General features: G+C 37.0%; 1 protein-coding gene across 1 annotated transcript in view; it reads right to left on the bottom strand.

The window, feature by feature from the left end:
- SENP6 (SUMO specific peptidase 6) overlaps positions 1-16610 on the bottom strand; it is a 127021-nt gene that overhangs the window by 13486 nt on the left and 96925 nt on the right. Inside the window, exons 14-18 of the mRNA XM_052645712.1 lie at positions 15681-15907; positions 14248-14357; positions 14015-14131; positions 6649-6771; positions 5215-5307 (exon numbers count right to left, since the gene is read on the bottom strand). Coding sequence (XP_052501672.1) covers positions 5215-5307; positions 6649-6771; positions 14015-14131; positions 14248-14357; positions 15681-15907 — 670 coding nt within the window. The remainder of the gene's footprint in view (positions 1-5214; positions 5308-6648; positions 6772-14014; positions 14132-14247; positions 14358-15680; positions 15908-16610) is intronic.

Below are 16610 nucleotides of genomic sequence, written 5' to 3'. Positions count from 1 at the left end.
AAGTGGGCAGCTCATGTGGTACTTGATATGACAAATTAATGTCAAGAAATCTAATTTTGAGGCGAATAAAGAAATTATAAAGATTAATTTTAAACTTAGTTTTAAAGTTTATTGATACTATGATACTATGTTTGACTCAAATCATTTTGAAGAGGTTGGGCTTTACAGTCGTAACCAATGTTTTAACCTAGTCTACCTATCTTTGGCTGGGCTAATTAGAGATCATAATAGGTGTTATAATTAAAGCATGACTTTAAATAAAAAGAATCTGACTATACTATAGAGTAACTGTTTTTTACAGTGAGAAAAAGAGCACATTCAGAAGCTAGCTTGGCACAGATAGGCTTATTAGACATTAAAAATCTTACAGAACACCAACCTCAGACAAAGTTACTCTGCAACCATGATAAAAATGACACAAAGCAAGGTCATTTCATAATGTCTTAGCAGAGACAAACATAAGGTCACAGTGCAACCCTTCAAAATACCAAATATCTTTTTGCTATATGAGTGAATGTATGCCGCTGGAGCAGCTGTGAGGAGATAACCCATGTCCAAGGGCAAAGGAGAAGCCCCAGCAAGATGGCAGGTGAAATCGCCTTTAGAATCAAACTCCATACCTACCAAAAACACTCAGAGGGCTCAAACATACCTTGTGTACGCCAGGACCCAGATGTGTTTGAGTGTCTCCTGCAGAGGAACGGATAAGCAGTGGCCTGTCGCAGGGGCAGGGGCTCTGGGTGCAGCAGACCTGGGTATGGCATAAGCCCTCCTTGGAGAAGGCCGCCATTAACCCCACCATAGAGCCACCAGAACTTACACAGGACAGGGTAAAGAGACTCTTGGAGGGCACGAACAGAACCTTGTGCATACCAGGACCCAGGAGAAGGGAGCAGTGACCCCACAAGAGACTGACTCAGACTTGCCCGTGAGTGTCCAGGAGCCTCTGGTGGAGGCGTGGGTTGGCGGTGGCCTGCTGCAGGGTGGGGGCACTGAGTGTAGCAGGGCCAGCATGGGACCTTTTGAAGGAGGTGGCCATTCTCATCATTACCTCCACCAGAGTTTGGCCCCAGGTAAATAACAGGGAGGGAACACAGCCCCAGCCAGCAACAGAAAACTGGACTAAAAATTTACTGAGCATGGCCCCGCCCATCAGAACAAGACCCTGTTTCCCCCTCAATCAGTCTCTCCCATCAGGAAGCTTCCATAACCCTATTATCCTTCTCCATCAGAGGGAAGATAGACTGAAAACCACAATCACAGAAAACTAACCAATCTAATCACATGGACAACAGCCTTGTCTAACTCAATGAAACTATGAACCATTCCCAGTAGGGCCACCCAGGACAGATGGGTCATGGTGGAGAGTTTTGACAAAACATGGTCCACTAGAGAAGGGAATGGCAAACCATTTCAGTATTCTTGCCTTGAGAACCCCATGAACAGTATGAAAAGGCAAAAAGATAGGACACTGAAAGATGAACTCCCCAGGTCTGTAGGTGCCCAATATGCTACTGGAGATAAATGGAGAAATAACTCCAGAAAGAATAAAGAGACACAGCAAAAACAAAAACAACATCCAGTAGTGGATGTGACTGGTGATGGAAGTAAACACTGAAGCTATAAAGAGTAACGCTGCATAAGAACCTGCAATGTTAGGTCCACAAATCAAGGCAAATTGGAAGTGGTCAAACAGGAGATGGCAAGATGAACATTGACACTTTAGGAATCAACAAACAAATCAGATGGACTGGACTGGGTGAATTTAACTCAGATGACCATTATATCCACTATTGTGGGCAAGAATCCTCAGAAGAAATGGAGTAGCCATCATAGTCAACAAAAGAGTCTGAAATGCAGTACTTGGATACAACCTCAAAAACGACAGAATGATCTCTGTTCGTTACTAAGGCAAACCATTCAATATCACAGTAATCCAAGTCTATGCCCTGAACAGGAATGCTGAAGAAGCTGAAGTTGAACGGTTCTACGAAGACCTACAAGACCTTCTAGAACTAATACCTGAAAAAGATGTCCTTTTCATTATGGGGGACTGGAATGCAAAAGTAAGAAGTCAAGAGATACCTGGAGTAACAGGCAAATTTGGCCTTGGAGTACAGAATGAAGCAGGGCAAAGGCTAATAACAGTTTTGCCAAGAGAGTGATCTGGTCATAGCAAATACACTCATCCAACAACAAAAGAGAAGACTCTACACATGGACATCACCAGATGGTCAATACTGAAATCAGACTGATTATATTCTTTGCAGCCAAAGATGGAGAAGCTCTATATACAGTCAGCAGAAACAAGACCAGGAGCTGACTGTGGCTCAGATCATGAACTCCTCATTGCCAAATTCAGACTTAAATTGAAGAAAGTAGGGAAAACCACTAGACCATTCAGGTATGACCTAAATCAAATCTCTTACGATTATACTCTGGAAGTGACTAACAGATTCAAGGTATTAGATATGATAGACAGTGCGTGAGAAACTATGGATGGAAGTTCGTGACATTGTACAGGTGACAAGGATCAAGACCATCCCCACGAAAAAGAAATGCAAAAAGGCAAAATGGCTGTGTGAGGAGGCCTTACAGATAGCTGTGAAAAAAAGACAAGCAAAAGGCAAAGGAGAAAAGGAAAGATATACCCATTTGAATGCAGAGTTCCAAAGAATAGCAAGAAGAGATAAGAAAGCCATCCTCAGTGATCAATGCCAAAAAAAAGAGCAAAATAATAGAATGGGAAAGACTAGAGATCTCTTCAAGAAAATTAGAGAAACCAAGGGAACATTTCATGCAAAGATGGGCAAAATAAAGGACAGAAATTGTATGGACCTAACAGAAGCAGAAGATATTAAGAAAAGATGGCGAGAATAAACAGAAGAACTGTACAAAAAGATATTCACAACCCAGATAATCACAATGGTGTGATCACTCACCTAGAGCCAGACATCCTGGAAGGCAAAGTCAAGTGGGCCTTAGGAAGCATCATAATGAACAAAGCTAGCGGAGGTGATGGAATTCCAGTTGAGCTATTACAAGTCCTAAAAGATGATGCTGTGAAAGTGCTGCACTCAATATGCCAGCAAATTTGGAAAACTCAGCAGTGGCCACAGGATTGGAAAAGGTCCGTTTTCATTCCAATCCCAAAGAAAGGCAATGCCATAGAATGCTCAAACTACCACACAATTGCACTCATCTCACATGCTAGTAAAGAAATGCTCAAAATTCTCCAAGCTAGGTTTCAATGGTACGTGAACCGTGAACTTCCAGATGTTCAAGCGGGTCTTAGAAAAGGCAGAGGAACAAGAGATCAAATTGCCAACATCTGATGGATCATTGAGAAAGCAAGGGAGTTCCAGAAAAACATCTACTTCTGCTTTATTGACTATACCAAAGCCTTTGACTGTGTGGATCACAACTGTGGAAAATTATCAGACCACCTGACCTGCCTCTTGAAAAATCTGTATGTAGATCAGGAAGCAACAGTTAGAACTGGACATAACAGACTGGTTCCAAATAGGGAAACGAGTATGTCAAGGCTGTATATTGTCAGCTTGCTTATTTTAACTTATATGCAGAGTACATCATGATAAATGCTAGGCTGGAAGAAGCTTAAGCTGGAATCAAGATTGCCGGGAGAAATATCAATAACCTCAGATACGCAGATGACACCACCCTTATGGCAGAAAGTGAAAAGGAAATAAAAAGCCTCTTGATGAAAGTGAAAGAGGAGAGTGAAAAAGTTGGCTTAAAACTCAACACTCAGAAAACTAAGATCATGGCATCTGGTCCCATCATTTCATGGCAAATAGATGGGGAAACAATGAAAAGAGTGACAGACTTTATTTTGGGGGGCTCCAAAATCACTGCATATGGTGACTGCAGCCATGAAATAAAAAGACGCTTACTCCTTGGAAGAAAAGTTATGACCAACCTAGACAGCAATTAAAAAGCAGAGGCATTACTTTACCAACAAAGGTCTGTCTAGTCAAAGCTATGGTTTTTCCAGTAGTCATGTAAGGATGTGAGAGTTGTACTATAAAGAAGGCTGAGCACCAAAGAATTGATGCTTTTGAACTGTGGTGTTGGAGAAGACTCTTGGGAGTCCCTTGGACTGCAAGGAGATCCAACCAGTCCATCCTAAAGGAAATCAGTCCTGAATATGCATTGGAAGGACTGATGCTGAAGCTGAAACTCCAATACTTTGGCCACCTGATGCAAAGAGCTGACTCACTGGGAAAGACCCTGATGTTGGGAAGATTGAAGGTGGAAGGAGAATGGGAGGACAGAGGATGAGATGGTTGGTTGGCATCACTGACTCAATGGACATGAGGTTGAGTAAACTCTGGGAGTTGGTGATCGACAGGAGGCCTGGTGTGTTTCAGTGCATGGGGTTGCAAAGAGTCGGACACGACTGGGCGACTGAACTGACTGAGTTCTTTATCCAAACAAACCACTGCTTCCTTAGACCTTCCCTCAAACCACCATAACAAAGACCAAATTCTGTTACTGCCTCTTCAAACACATTTTTATTTAGAGGAATCATGGTCGGCCATGGTATATGTTCTCACTTAATGCAAGTACTAAACCCATGCTGCCCAATTACAAGAGTATTCCTGGAGGTCTTTGGCTGGAGGGCAGGACAGTTGGAAAATGGAATAGAGAAACTCTCAAGTTCAAATTGTATAATAATACTAACGTGCGTCTATGCTTCTCTAGTCACTGGGTGACAGTGACATAAAATGTCTACCACCTCTGTTACTTAGGAGATACCTCCAAGTAGCAAACATGGCTCTCAGTGAGCAAATGACGTAAATCCAGCCACCTTCTCTTCATTTTGGTTGAGTCAAAGTGTGTTTTATAAACGAAAAATCCAAATTCTTCTGTGTGACCTAATCACCATTCTGTACAAGGTAGTGTTTTCTATAGGATGTCTCCTAGACCACAAGTACCATTTTTAAAAGATGACATTATTCTACACTGATGAATAAAATGAAATTAGGAAGATTTCTTATTGAGTACTTGTAAAATTCCATATCTTACATGATTCACTGAAAAAGTATATTAATTTCCATAAAATAAGGAGTATAAGTATCAACATATACAAGAAGTTTCAGAAAGAAGTTTAAAACTGGATGAATTATTCACCTCATAAACATATTTTCTAAAAATTGCCATCACATTTACGTAAAGGAAACTGTTACTCACGCTTCATTAAGGGGTACAAAAATAAAATCCTTCTCAAAAATATCTACATGCCGGGTCCATGTTTTTACTCTTCCATGTCGCTTCTGCTGTATTCTGTAAGACAAGAGGAAAGCTATCAAGCTTCTGAAATGTTTGCAGTGTTGTCAGCCTATATGCAGCAATTCATTCATTACAGCTATTAAGATGTCAACAGATCAAACAGCTGTATAAGAGGATTTAACAAGATGTGAAAAGAAAGCAAAATATCTGAGATGGAGCTGGGAAGATGTGAAACTGGCCATCACTGAATCTGGGAGAAAGAGATTCTTTAATTCCTACTATTACTTACTAGGGTGCTTATTGTTGCAGAACTGGTTTTAGCAAAAATATTGAGTGTGTATCAGACTGTGACCTATAAGAACTAAGGTGAAGAGAGCAGGAAAAGTGAGCACTATTTTACAGTAGGTAAAACAGGACAGATTATCAGCACTGTTCAAAACCAACCACTACCATCAACTCCAGGCTTCCCTGATCGCTCCGCTGGTAAAGAATCTGCCTGCAATGCAGGAGACCCTGGTTCAATTCCTGGGTTGGGAAGTTCCCCTGGAGAAGGGATAGGCTACCCATTCCAGGATTCTTGGGCTTCCCTGGTGGCTCAGCTGGTAAAGAATTCACCTGCAATGCAGGAGACCTGGGTTTGATCCCTGGGTTTGATCCCTGGATTGGGAAGATCCCCTGGAGAAGGGAAAGACTACCCACTCCAGTATTCTGGCCTGGAGAATTCCATGGACTGCATAGTCCATGAGGTTGCAAAGAGTAGGACACTACTGAGTGACTTTCCCTTTCTTTCTTTCACCATAAACTCTAGGATACAAAATTAGGTATCACTGAAACAGTAGAAAATTTATTTATATCGTACACAACAGCCATTGATTCAAGACACTTAACAGCACTGATAACAACAATGGACTCTGTGCATCTTGTAACCAATTACCAGCAAGTATTAGAGCTGGATGCACTCACTATATGGAAAGACATTATAAATAACTCAGGGCTCACATGTAGAATACTGTTTCCTTGTCTGAGAATTATTATCCAAAGAACTTATTAATATTATAGATTCACAGGTTCCACTGTTAGATACTACAGATGGAACATGTAGGGTAAAACAGAGCGATTGGTATTTAATAATTTTCAAGATTTAATAAGATTCAAGTAATTTTCCTTTTTTAAACTTTCAGATATATTTGGAAAATAGTGATCGACATATTAGACCTAAAACCTTTACGAATCCCAGGTATTCTTTGGGTTTTAAATATTATATGCTATATAAATTTTGCTAATTGAGAATAGAAGGAAAAAAAGTTGCCTTAATATAAACAAGTGATTTTTTTCCTACATTAAACTTAAGTGACTTACTACATCTATAAAGTATTTTCAAAAAGCTTGACTTACGATAGATTAGTTGTTTCATGAAGATTTCTCCTCTCCCTTTGATTAAGGCGTTTATAGAAAAAAGAACTGAATATATGAATTCGGTCAGCTTCTTCTTTCTTCAATTTTTCAAGCACCAAATACCTGTTTTATAAGAAGCAATTCCAAACAGAGTGAACTTGTTTGTGTACTAAAAACAGAGCGATCAAATACCTACTCACCACCAATCTCCATGCCTTTAAACTGAAAGACTTTATAAACAAAATTTCATATTCTAGACAATGATTACTATCAGATTATTTGTAAGTAATAAAACATGATATTTGAGAGTAAAACTAGAACTTGAAAGATCTAATCTTTTTAAACAAGGGCCCATTTATGAACATTCACATAAACTTTATCAAAGCCAACCAACAGAAATGCTGGAAACGCTCATCAGTCGATGAATGGAAAATGTGGTGTACGGATACAATGGAAAATTACGCAGCAATGAAGAGACGAAGTTGGTGCATGTAGTTTCATAAAAAGAACCTTGAAAATGTTATGCTAAGTGAAAGAAGCTAGCCATAGAAAAGCACATATTGTATGATTCCATGTATATGAAATGTTCAGAATATGCAAATCCACAGACATAGTGAGGAGACTGGTGGTTGCCAGAGCTGCGAGTAAGGTTCGAAGGAAATGGGTAGTCACTCCTAATGGGTACTGAATTCTGTGAGGGATGAAAATGTTCTAGTATTAATTATGGTGGTGGCTTCAAAACTGAACACACTAAAAACCACTGGAATTATACAGTTGAAATGCATGATCTGTATGGTATATGCACTCTATCTTAATAAAGCTATCTTTGTATTATTTTGTTTTAAACACTTAATAAACCATGATGACCTAGCCATAGACTACTTTTTATAAAAACAGAAATGAAACAGAAAGAACCTGTACAGTGGTGAGGTTGTAACAATGACTCATCTTTAAAGTGATCTTATATCAGTTCTAATTTTTCCTTGCTTTAGTTGTTTTTTTCCTGAAGGTAGGTCTATATTAGACATGGTCCTTTAAATTACAAAGATAAATTATAATACATTAAATTTAATTGTGTATGTCCTAAACTCCCTCAAAGGAGGTATGCAAAGTCAAGCTTATGGCTACATTTATCTTATTAAAATGAGGCTCATATGAAAACCTTGCGAAATCTTGCACAGAAACAGGAAGTACCCACAGGGCACACCTTTGAGACCTGTCACTTTAGTCATAATATTCAATAATTCTAAAGCTCAAAAAGGACATAAGTTACAGATTTCTTGCTTTAGGGCAACTCAGTGTGCCCCCACAAAAGATATGACAGCGAATCAGCTCATGACACAGTTTAAATCAACTGCTGAATTCTACATTTTATATTCAAAACAGAAGTGAAGTGAAGTGAAGTCGCTCAGTCGTGTCCAACTCTGCGACCCCATGGACTGTAGCCTATCAGGCTTCTCCGTCCATGGGATTTTCCAGGCAAGAATACTGGAGTGGGTTACCATTTCCTTCTCCAGGGGATCTTCCCGACCCAGGGATGTTCGATCCCTGGGTCTCCCGCATTGGAGGCAGGCACTTTAACCTCTGAGCCACCAGGGAAGCATGTAGTCAATTAGACTTGAACTTACAGACTGTAACCATAATGGGTGAACCGCGCTGCTTTATCAAAACAAATGACAATGGCTCCTTTGTACACTGAACTGAATGAACAATGGGATTTGGTGACTTAAAGAAAACAGACTATACTTTAGTCTGTTTGTGTACTAAATAAAGCATGCTTTATTTTTGTAAACATACAAAATTAATTTATTTAAAGGTAAAAGGATTTTCATACAGAAAACTTAAGAAAGATCTACAGACACATTAGAAATGTTTTATCATGAAGGCTGGCTATAAGATCAGAAAATATTTTTACTGAAACACTCAAAGATATAAGTATCAGTCATCCCCAAATTGCATAAATTTAGTGGCGGGCTCCTCAAGCTTGGCACCATTGACATTTTAAGCCAGATAATTCTTTGTTGCTGGCATTGTCCTGTGCAGTGTAGTGTGTTTAGCGTTATCTCTGGACTCTACCCACTAGATGCTATTAGATTAATCCTTTCCTTTTGTGAGAATCAAAAATGTCCACAGACATTGTCAAACATCCCCTGGGGCCAAAGCTGCCTCCAGTTGAGGTTAACTGATTCAGTGTAATCACAATCAAAATCTCAAAAGAATTTTAAAAATTGTATTTGATGGGCTGATACTAAAATTTATCTGAAAGAATTAAAAAGGTCAAGCATATCCAAAACATTTGTGAAGAATATGGCCTTTTTAGATAACAAGAATAAAGATAGTAACCATGGCAGTGTGGTACTGATGCAGGGATAGGTACACGGCCAATGGAACAGACTACAGAGTCCTGAAAACAGATCTGTCCACTGTTATCTCAGTATATGGCAGAGGCAGGGTTTCACACTGGTGGGGAGAGAATGAACTGCTTCACAAAGAATACCAGGGCAATTATTTGTCCACATTGAAAAATATGAAATTAGGTCTCTATCTGATACCATGCATAAAAACAAATCCTAGAGGAATTAAAGACATAAAAGTGAAAAAACAAAACTTCAAAAAGCCTTTTAAAGTAACTAGTTCTGTCTCTCTAATCTGATATACATCCATAAGTATTAACATTTCTGTGACGATATACAGTTCTGGGTTTTTCATGTACATGTATTAGAATTATTAATTTTAATTTGAATAGCTGTTTCTTATTCTAGAATTAAAGGGAAATCCAAGTTTATCACACAAAAAAACCCCCAGGAATTTCTTTCACTTTGAAATTTCTTTCTTTCCATGTATAAATCATTTAAATATTAAAACTCATGCACCTGTTATAAGGACAATCTAATAATTTAATTATGAAATTTAATTACAGGATGAAGTTAAAAGATCTTTCCCTCTGTATTTTATTAACATTCTCTAGATTCAATGCCCTTCTACCTTTTATAAGTATGGCAAACTGTTTAAAGGTTTGCTTTTAACTTGTAGAGTTAGAAATGGAAAAGAATGAGCAGCTCTGGTGGCAACTGAATTACTTATTTCAATAGTGAAATTTGAAAAAGTTTCCTCTTTTTAACTTGCTTCTAAAAATCATGAGAGAAATATAAACGGAGTTTTTAAAATCATGCATTTTGTTAGATTATTTAGAACAGTGATTTGCATGAGAAAAGGCAGAACTTGTAGATAATGTAAGTTCATTGTATAAAATTTGCTTTAAAGTTTAACTATATGATGTCAAGAGGCCTACTGAAAATAATTTCAAAAAAATAACTATAAAATCTCTACTCTAAAAAGTATGGACTATTTAGTATGCAATACAATAAACTAAAATGTAAAAAATATAGGAACTTATTTTTAAGATACATCTATATGCTTTCAGAAAGAATTTTTTAAACATAAAGACTTAAATAGGTTAAAAGTAAAAGGATGAAGAAACATACATCACGCAAACATGAACCAAAAAAAAGCTGTAGTAGCTATATTAATTTTTAACAAAGTAGGGTTAAAAACAAGGAGATTATCAAGAATAAAAAGGAATATTATATAATGATAAGGGGCTTGATTCTCCAAGAAGACATTAACATGCATGTAGCTAACAAAAGAGCTTCACAATACATTAAGGAGAAATAGACAAGTCAATAATTATAGTTGGAGATTAATGACTTTCTCAGGAATTGAGAGAACAAGCAGGTATAAAATCACTAAGGACAAAGATGATATGAATAGTAACTGTCAAACAACTTGACCTAGCTGACATTCATAGAACACTTTATCCAATAACGGCAGCACTGTTCTACACCATCGCTTAAGATTTTGCAGTTGCTTGGTTTCTTAAGGTGGTATACACTAGTATTAAGACATAACATCTCTTGAAAACTTAAGAAAAAAATGCAGAACAGTTTACAATCTTAACCATTTTTAAGTGTACAATTCAATAATGTTAAGTATATTCATACTGTGTGAAACAGATCTCCAAAACTTTATTTTGCAAAACCAAAACTCTATATCCATTAAACAGTAACTCCCTTTTCCCTTGCTCTGCAGCCCTCGGGAATCAGTTCTTTGCTTTTCTATGAATTTGACTACTTCAGTTCCTCATGTAAGTGGATTCATACAGTGTTTGTCTTTTTGTGAGTCTCATTTCACACTGTATAATGTGTTCAGGTTCATCCATGTTGTAGCATATGAAGGGTTTCTTTCCTTTTAAGGGTGAATAATTCTCCATTATATATATGTATCACACTTTGTTTATAACCTCATCCATCAATGGACATATGTGTTGCTTCCACTTTTTAGCTATTATGAATAGTGCTACTATGAACATGGGTATGCAAATATCTCTAAAATAGCTCTACTTTCAATTCTTTTGTATATCCAGAAGTAGGGTTGCTGGATCAAATGGCAGTTCTATTTTTCATTTCTTGAGGAACCACAACACTGTCTTCTGCAAAGGCTGTTCCATCTTATACTCCAACCAGCTGTGTACAAGGGCTGGAATTTGTTCACATTCTTTTGTACACTTGTTATTTGGGGGGATTTTTTTTTTTTTAAATAAAGCAGCCATCCTACTTAATGGGTATGAGGTGAGATCTCACTGTGGTTTTGATGTTCATTTCTCTGATGATTAATAACATTGAAGATCTTTTCATATGCTTTGTTGGGTATTTTCATGAAATAATATCCTTTAATTTAGTTATCAAGAACTTTGAATTTGTCCTTGAATATGGGTGAGGTTTCAAAAGAATCTACATATGCAAAGTTAGGCATTTAAAATCTAGGACAGTTTCTCTTGCCAGCAAATCTTTATTTAAAATTCTTACCTCTCAAACACCTTCAGAATCTATTGTCTCCTTACTCGCTCTCTTTTAAAATCTACTCTGCTGGCTTTGTCCTTATAGCTCTTTTTCTCATTCTACATTCCTCACTGTGCAATTTCATCCATTCTCCTGATTAAACTACTATCTGTAAAGCCTTCTATCTCTATGTGTCTCTAGGTCAGAACTCAACTGACCTCTATAACCATATATACAATTGTTTACTGACACTGTCCCTTTTGTCGTATCACAGTTCGGTTAGTGGCAAAATCATTTGGACATCTTACTAGTAAGAAAACTAGGAGTTATTTGACATCTATTTATTTATCTTCTTAATATGCAGTCGATCAGTCCAGGACTTCTGCTAAACAACTCTACCTCTTAAAACATTTCATTATTTCTTCTTCACTGCAACTAAAATGCATTAACTAAGCTTCTTATATCACCTTAATTAAATTTGCTTAAATCATCTCTCATCTAGACATTCACAATAAACCTGCTTGTCAAAATGACCTTAAGGAAACAATTACATGTCACTTTTCTGATCTTTCATTGTGAATAATAATGCTGTCTTTTCCCAAAGTATGGGCTGCAATCATAGGCTATAAAAACCAATCCAGTGGCTTTTAACAACCAGTTTTAAAAACATATATATTATACATTTGAATAAACAAAATATATTGGAGAGCACTAGACACACTGATGGTTCGTTTGTTTCATACATTCATCTTATATCACAAAGCAGTAAACACATACAGCTTATACATACATAAACACACTACACATACATGTTATGTATGTATGTGTATTCCAGATCATGATGTAGGCCCTTCAAGGAAAGCTTCTTGATTCTTCATTTCTCAACCCCCAAAGACAATGCTGCTTTTTTCTGCTATATTTGCACCATGCTAATGCTTCTGTCAATACTTTAATCCTATATTTGTATTCCCTATACAATCATAAACTTCTAACACAATGTGTATGTGTGCTCAGTAATTCAGTCATCTCTCTTTTGAGACCCCATGGACCGCAGCCCATCAGGCTCCTTGGTCCATGGAATCTTCCAGGCAAGAATGCTGGAGTGGGCTGCCATTTCCTTCATCAGGGGATCTTGAGGACTCAGGGATCGTACCCGGGTCTCCTGCACTCAGGCAGATTCTTTACCATCTGAGCCATCAAGGAAGCCCCAAACACTATTTATGGTCACTTTGCATGTGATATTTTTTCTAGATTCTTTTAGATATTATTCCCATTAAAAAAATTCATTTATTTTGAGGATAATTACAATATTGTGATGGTTTCTGCCACACATCAACATGAATTTGCCATAGGTATACATGTTTCCCCCACATCCTGAACCTCCCTCGCACATTCCTCCCCACCCCATCCCTCTAGGTCGTCACAGAGCACCAGCTTTGGGTGCCCTGCTTCATGCATCAGACTCATGCTGGACATCTTTTTTACACAGGGTAATGTATATGTTTTAATGCTATTCTCTCAAATCATTCCACCCTCTCCTTTTCCCACTGAGTCCAAATGTCTGTTCTTTACATCTGTGTCTCCTTTGCTGCCCTGCATGTAGAATCATCCACTGGTACCATCTTTCTAAGTTCCATATATATCCATTAATACACAGTATTCATCTCTTTCTGCCCTGCAGATAGATTAATCAGACTCCATATATATGCATTAAATATATAGCATTTGGTTTTCTCCTTCTGACTTACTTCACTCTGTATAATAGGCTCTAGGTTCATCCACTTCATTAGAACTGACTCAAATGCATTCCTTCTTATAGCTGAGTAATATTCCATGGTGTACATGTACCACAACTTCTTTATCCATTCATCTGCTGATGGACATCTAGGTTGCTTCTGTGTCCTAGCTATTGTAAATAGTGCTGCAATGAACACTGGGTCTGACAATGAAAGCACAGTGTCTGTTTCAATTCCGGTTTCTTCAGGGTATATGCCCAGCGCTGGGACTGCTGGGTCATATGGCAGTTCTATACCCAGTTTTTTAAGGAACCTCCACCTTCTCCATAGTGGCTGTACCAGTTTGCAATCCCACAAACAGTTTAAGAGTGTTCCCTTTTCTCCATACCATCTCCAGCACTACCATTCATCATAGTTTTGGAAGTTCTAGCCACAGCAATTAGATAAGAAATAGAAATAAAAGGAATCCAGATTGGAAAAGGAGAAGTAAAACCCTCACTGCAGATGACAGGATCCTCTACATAGAAAAGCCTAAAGATGACATCAGAAATTACTAAAGCTAATCAATGAATACAGTAAAGTCACAGGATATAAAATTAATACACAGAAATCCCTTGCATTCCTATTATTCTCATTTTTAAAATGAAGAAACACACAGAGACATTACTTTCCAAATGTCACACAGTAAGTGGCATTGATGGAATTCAAAATACAATTCTGACTCTAGAAAACAAACATATACATTATGATGTGTTAAAAATTTGCTAAAAGGCTAGGAGAAAATTAACTTACTTCAAATAAAAGTCTATAATAACATCATTTAAAAATTCTCCTTCACTTAGACAATGCAGGTCCTCATTAGTAACGGAGATGCCTCCCTTAGCTGGAGGTGGTGGATATACTATCAATCTGTAACAAAATTTTAAAAAATAAGCAAACAAAACAAAAATAGGTCCGTATAACACTGAAATGTAATAAAACAGAGAAGAAATTTAAGTGTTGCAAATGTAAAGGAATTCTCTCACTTTTCTACAGGACCCATGAAGATGGTATGGCTCTCTCCAGTTTCTTCCTCATCATCAAAAAATTGGAATTCTTGTTTGTTTTTAAGTTGTATTTTAGATTCAAGGGCCACCTGGTAAGGAAAATTAAATTACCAGTTCACAAAATCAATTTGAAAAAATTTCAACAGAAAGATAAAGGCAAGAATGCTTTTCAATTAAAAAGGATTAAAAATAAAAAACAGGCAAAACTAGGGTCCACTTTCTTTTTATCTGTAGCTTCTAGAACAATACTTCCAATTTTTGTAACTGGTTTTCTGGTATCTTGTCTAAGATCTCTATCATCCATATTAAATTAGATTATGTTAGTAAAATCCAAAGAACAGATAGTGGTTTTTTCTTCTACAAGTGGAGGCCTACCTAAGTTCAGTGCCTAGGAAATCCATGGAATATGGGAGCAGAGGCTCAGGGAACACAGTCCATTGAGCTTCAGTTCTCCAGAATCAAGAAGTCCTTAAAGAAAGAGCCTTCCATTGAAATCTGAGTCCATCACAGCTGCCTTATGGCTCCAGCTGCTCTTTTCTTCCTCTGGAATTATTTCCTGTAGCCAATTCTGCAAAAGAAGGGGAATGGTTCCCCTTCCTCCTCCTGTTCTTTTCTTCAACCCACTAACTGTGTGGATAGTTCTTTTCTGGTGAAGTCTTGCTCAACTTCACCAGTATTATGCCTTGGATAGCCCTATTTCCAAATTTGTAGGCAGGCTGCAACATTTAAGTATTTTTAATAAATTGTCAGCAAACTCCAGTTGCTGTGGTAGGAGACAAATTTCGAGTATTTAAGTTATATTTTTATTGATTAACTTATATTGTATGTTATAGTAGTATTGTGGCCTTTGATTCAGCTGGCTTCAGAGTTACTTACTACATGATCAATTATTCTAGAATCAGTTATTCTAAAATTGGTGAGAGTCAGAATCAAAAGGTTTATATTTTTCCTTTCCCAAGTTTTCCACCGTGTATGCACGTTACACATAAAACTACAATACATCAGGAACCAAAATGCCTTTATTTGTATTGAAGCCAATGTCACCAATAGGAATCACTAGCAAATTTAAGAACTAGAATACCAGTCACTTTGAATGTAGCACTGCGTGTGTATGTATGCTGAGGGTGGGTGGAGGTGGGGGAAGAAAAAGGGACGAGAGAAAAAGAAAAGGAGACAAAAAGTAAAGACAAGAACAGAATGTGTAAAGAAACTAAAATACTTCTGAGACTTGTACCAAATACTATTTGTGTCACAAATCACCCACCACCGTTAATATTTTGACACCATATAGTTTACAAATTACATATAAAAGCAAATAATTCTGAAATGGAAATAAAAAGAGCTAACTCCAAACAAGCAATATGATAATGAAACACATTTCCCTTTAAAGTTACCATTTAAAAAATAATTACATTTTTAATTTTGTTTTCTTTTTGCACACAACTTCCTTTGATGCTCTCTTCATAGGTTCTTGTACAGGCAACAAGTCTGCTATTAGCTTCATCAAAGGGAATTTTCGCAAAAAAATTTGACACATTATTCTTTATACCAATGTCAGTAATAATATTTTCAAATAGCATATTTGCCTGAGGATCAAGGCCATTTTGAAAAATTAGAATTATGTATTGTTCTTCCAAATCTGAAAAGAAATCAATATAATTAATTAGTCTAAAAGAAAAAAATAGGTAAATAGATACTAAAATAAAAAGTTAACTAGTTATTTCCAAGAACATCACCAGAAATCCTGGTATAAATGTTCAAAACAGTGTTTGGCATACAGTGGATAAGTAATAAATACTAAAATAAGGACCAATAATACCGTCACTTAACAATGTCACTTAAGTTAATTAAGAGAAAGGAACCAGAACACATTACCCTAGCAGTAGCTCTAGAATGAATCTATTCATAGATGTAACTAATTTATTTCACCTAATAGGATCCAAATATATTGAGTTTTAAACATATAATCAGTCAATACTGCTGTCAAACACATAAGAAACTGCCACGTAAATTGGCAGTAACTCCAGATTTAAGTAAAAACCGATATTCACTAATGTGCCAACTCTTGGAGCTTTCACAGTTATCTATCATTTACTTATCATTAAGCTGAAGGAGCAATTAGTGAGGAGAACACAACTAGTCACGCTATGCCACAAATGTTTGGGGGAAGGTAAACAAACCATTTTATTGTAGAAAATGAAGACCTGTTAATGAACTTTCAAACTTTCTATTCAGGCTAAGTTTTAAAGATTCCAACTTGATGGCTGATTTACAGTTACAACTTCTATCAGTACATTAAAACAAAACACCTCATTTTACTCAGATTATACAGTGTTAAATAA

Source organism: Budorcas taxicolor, chromosome 9, assembly GCF_023091745.1.
Source record: "Budorcas taxicolor isolate Tak-1 chromosome 9, Takin1.1, whole genome shotgun sequence".
Lineage (NCBI taxonomy): Eukaryota > Metazoa > Chordata > Mammalia > Artiodactyla > Bovidae > Budorcas > Budorcas taxicolor.
The sequence above is the reverse complement of the archived record's forward strand: the minus strand, read 5'-3'. Positions and strand labels throughout refer to the sequence as shown.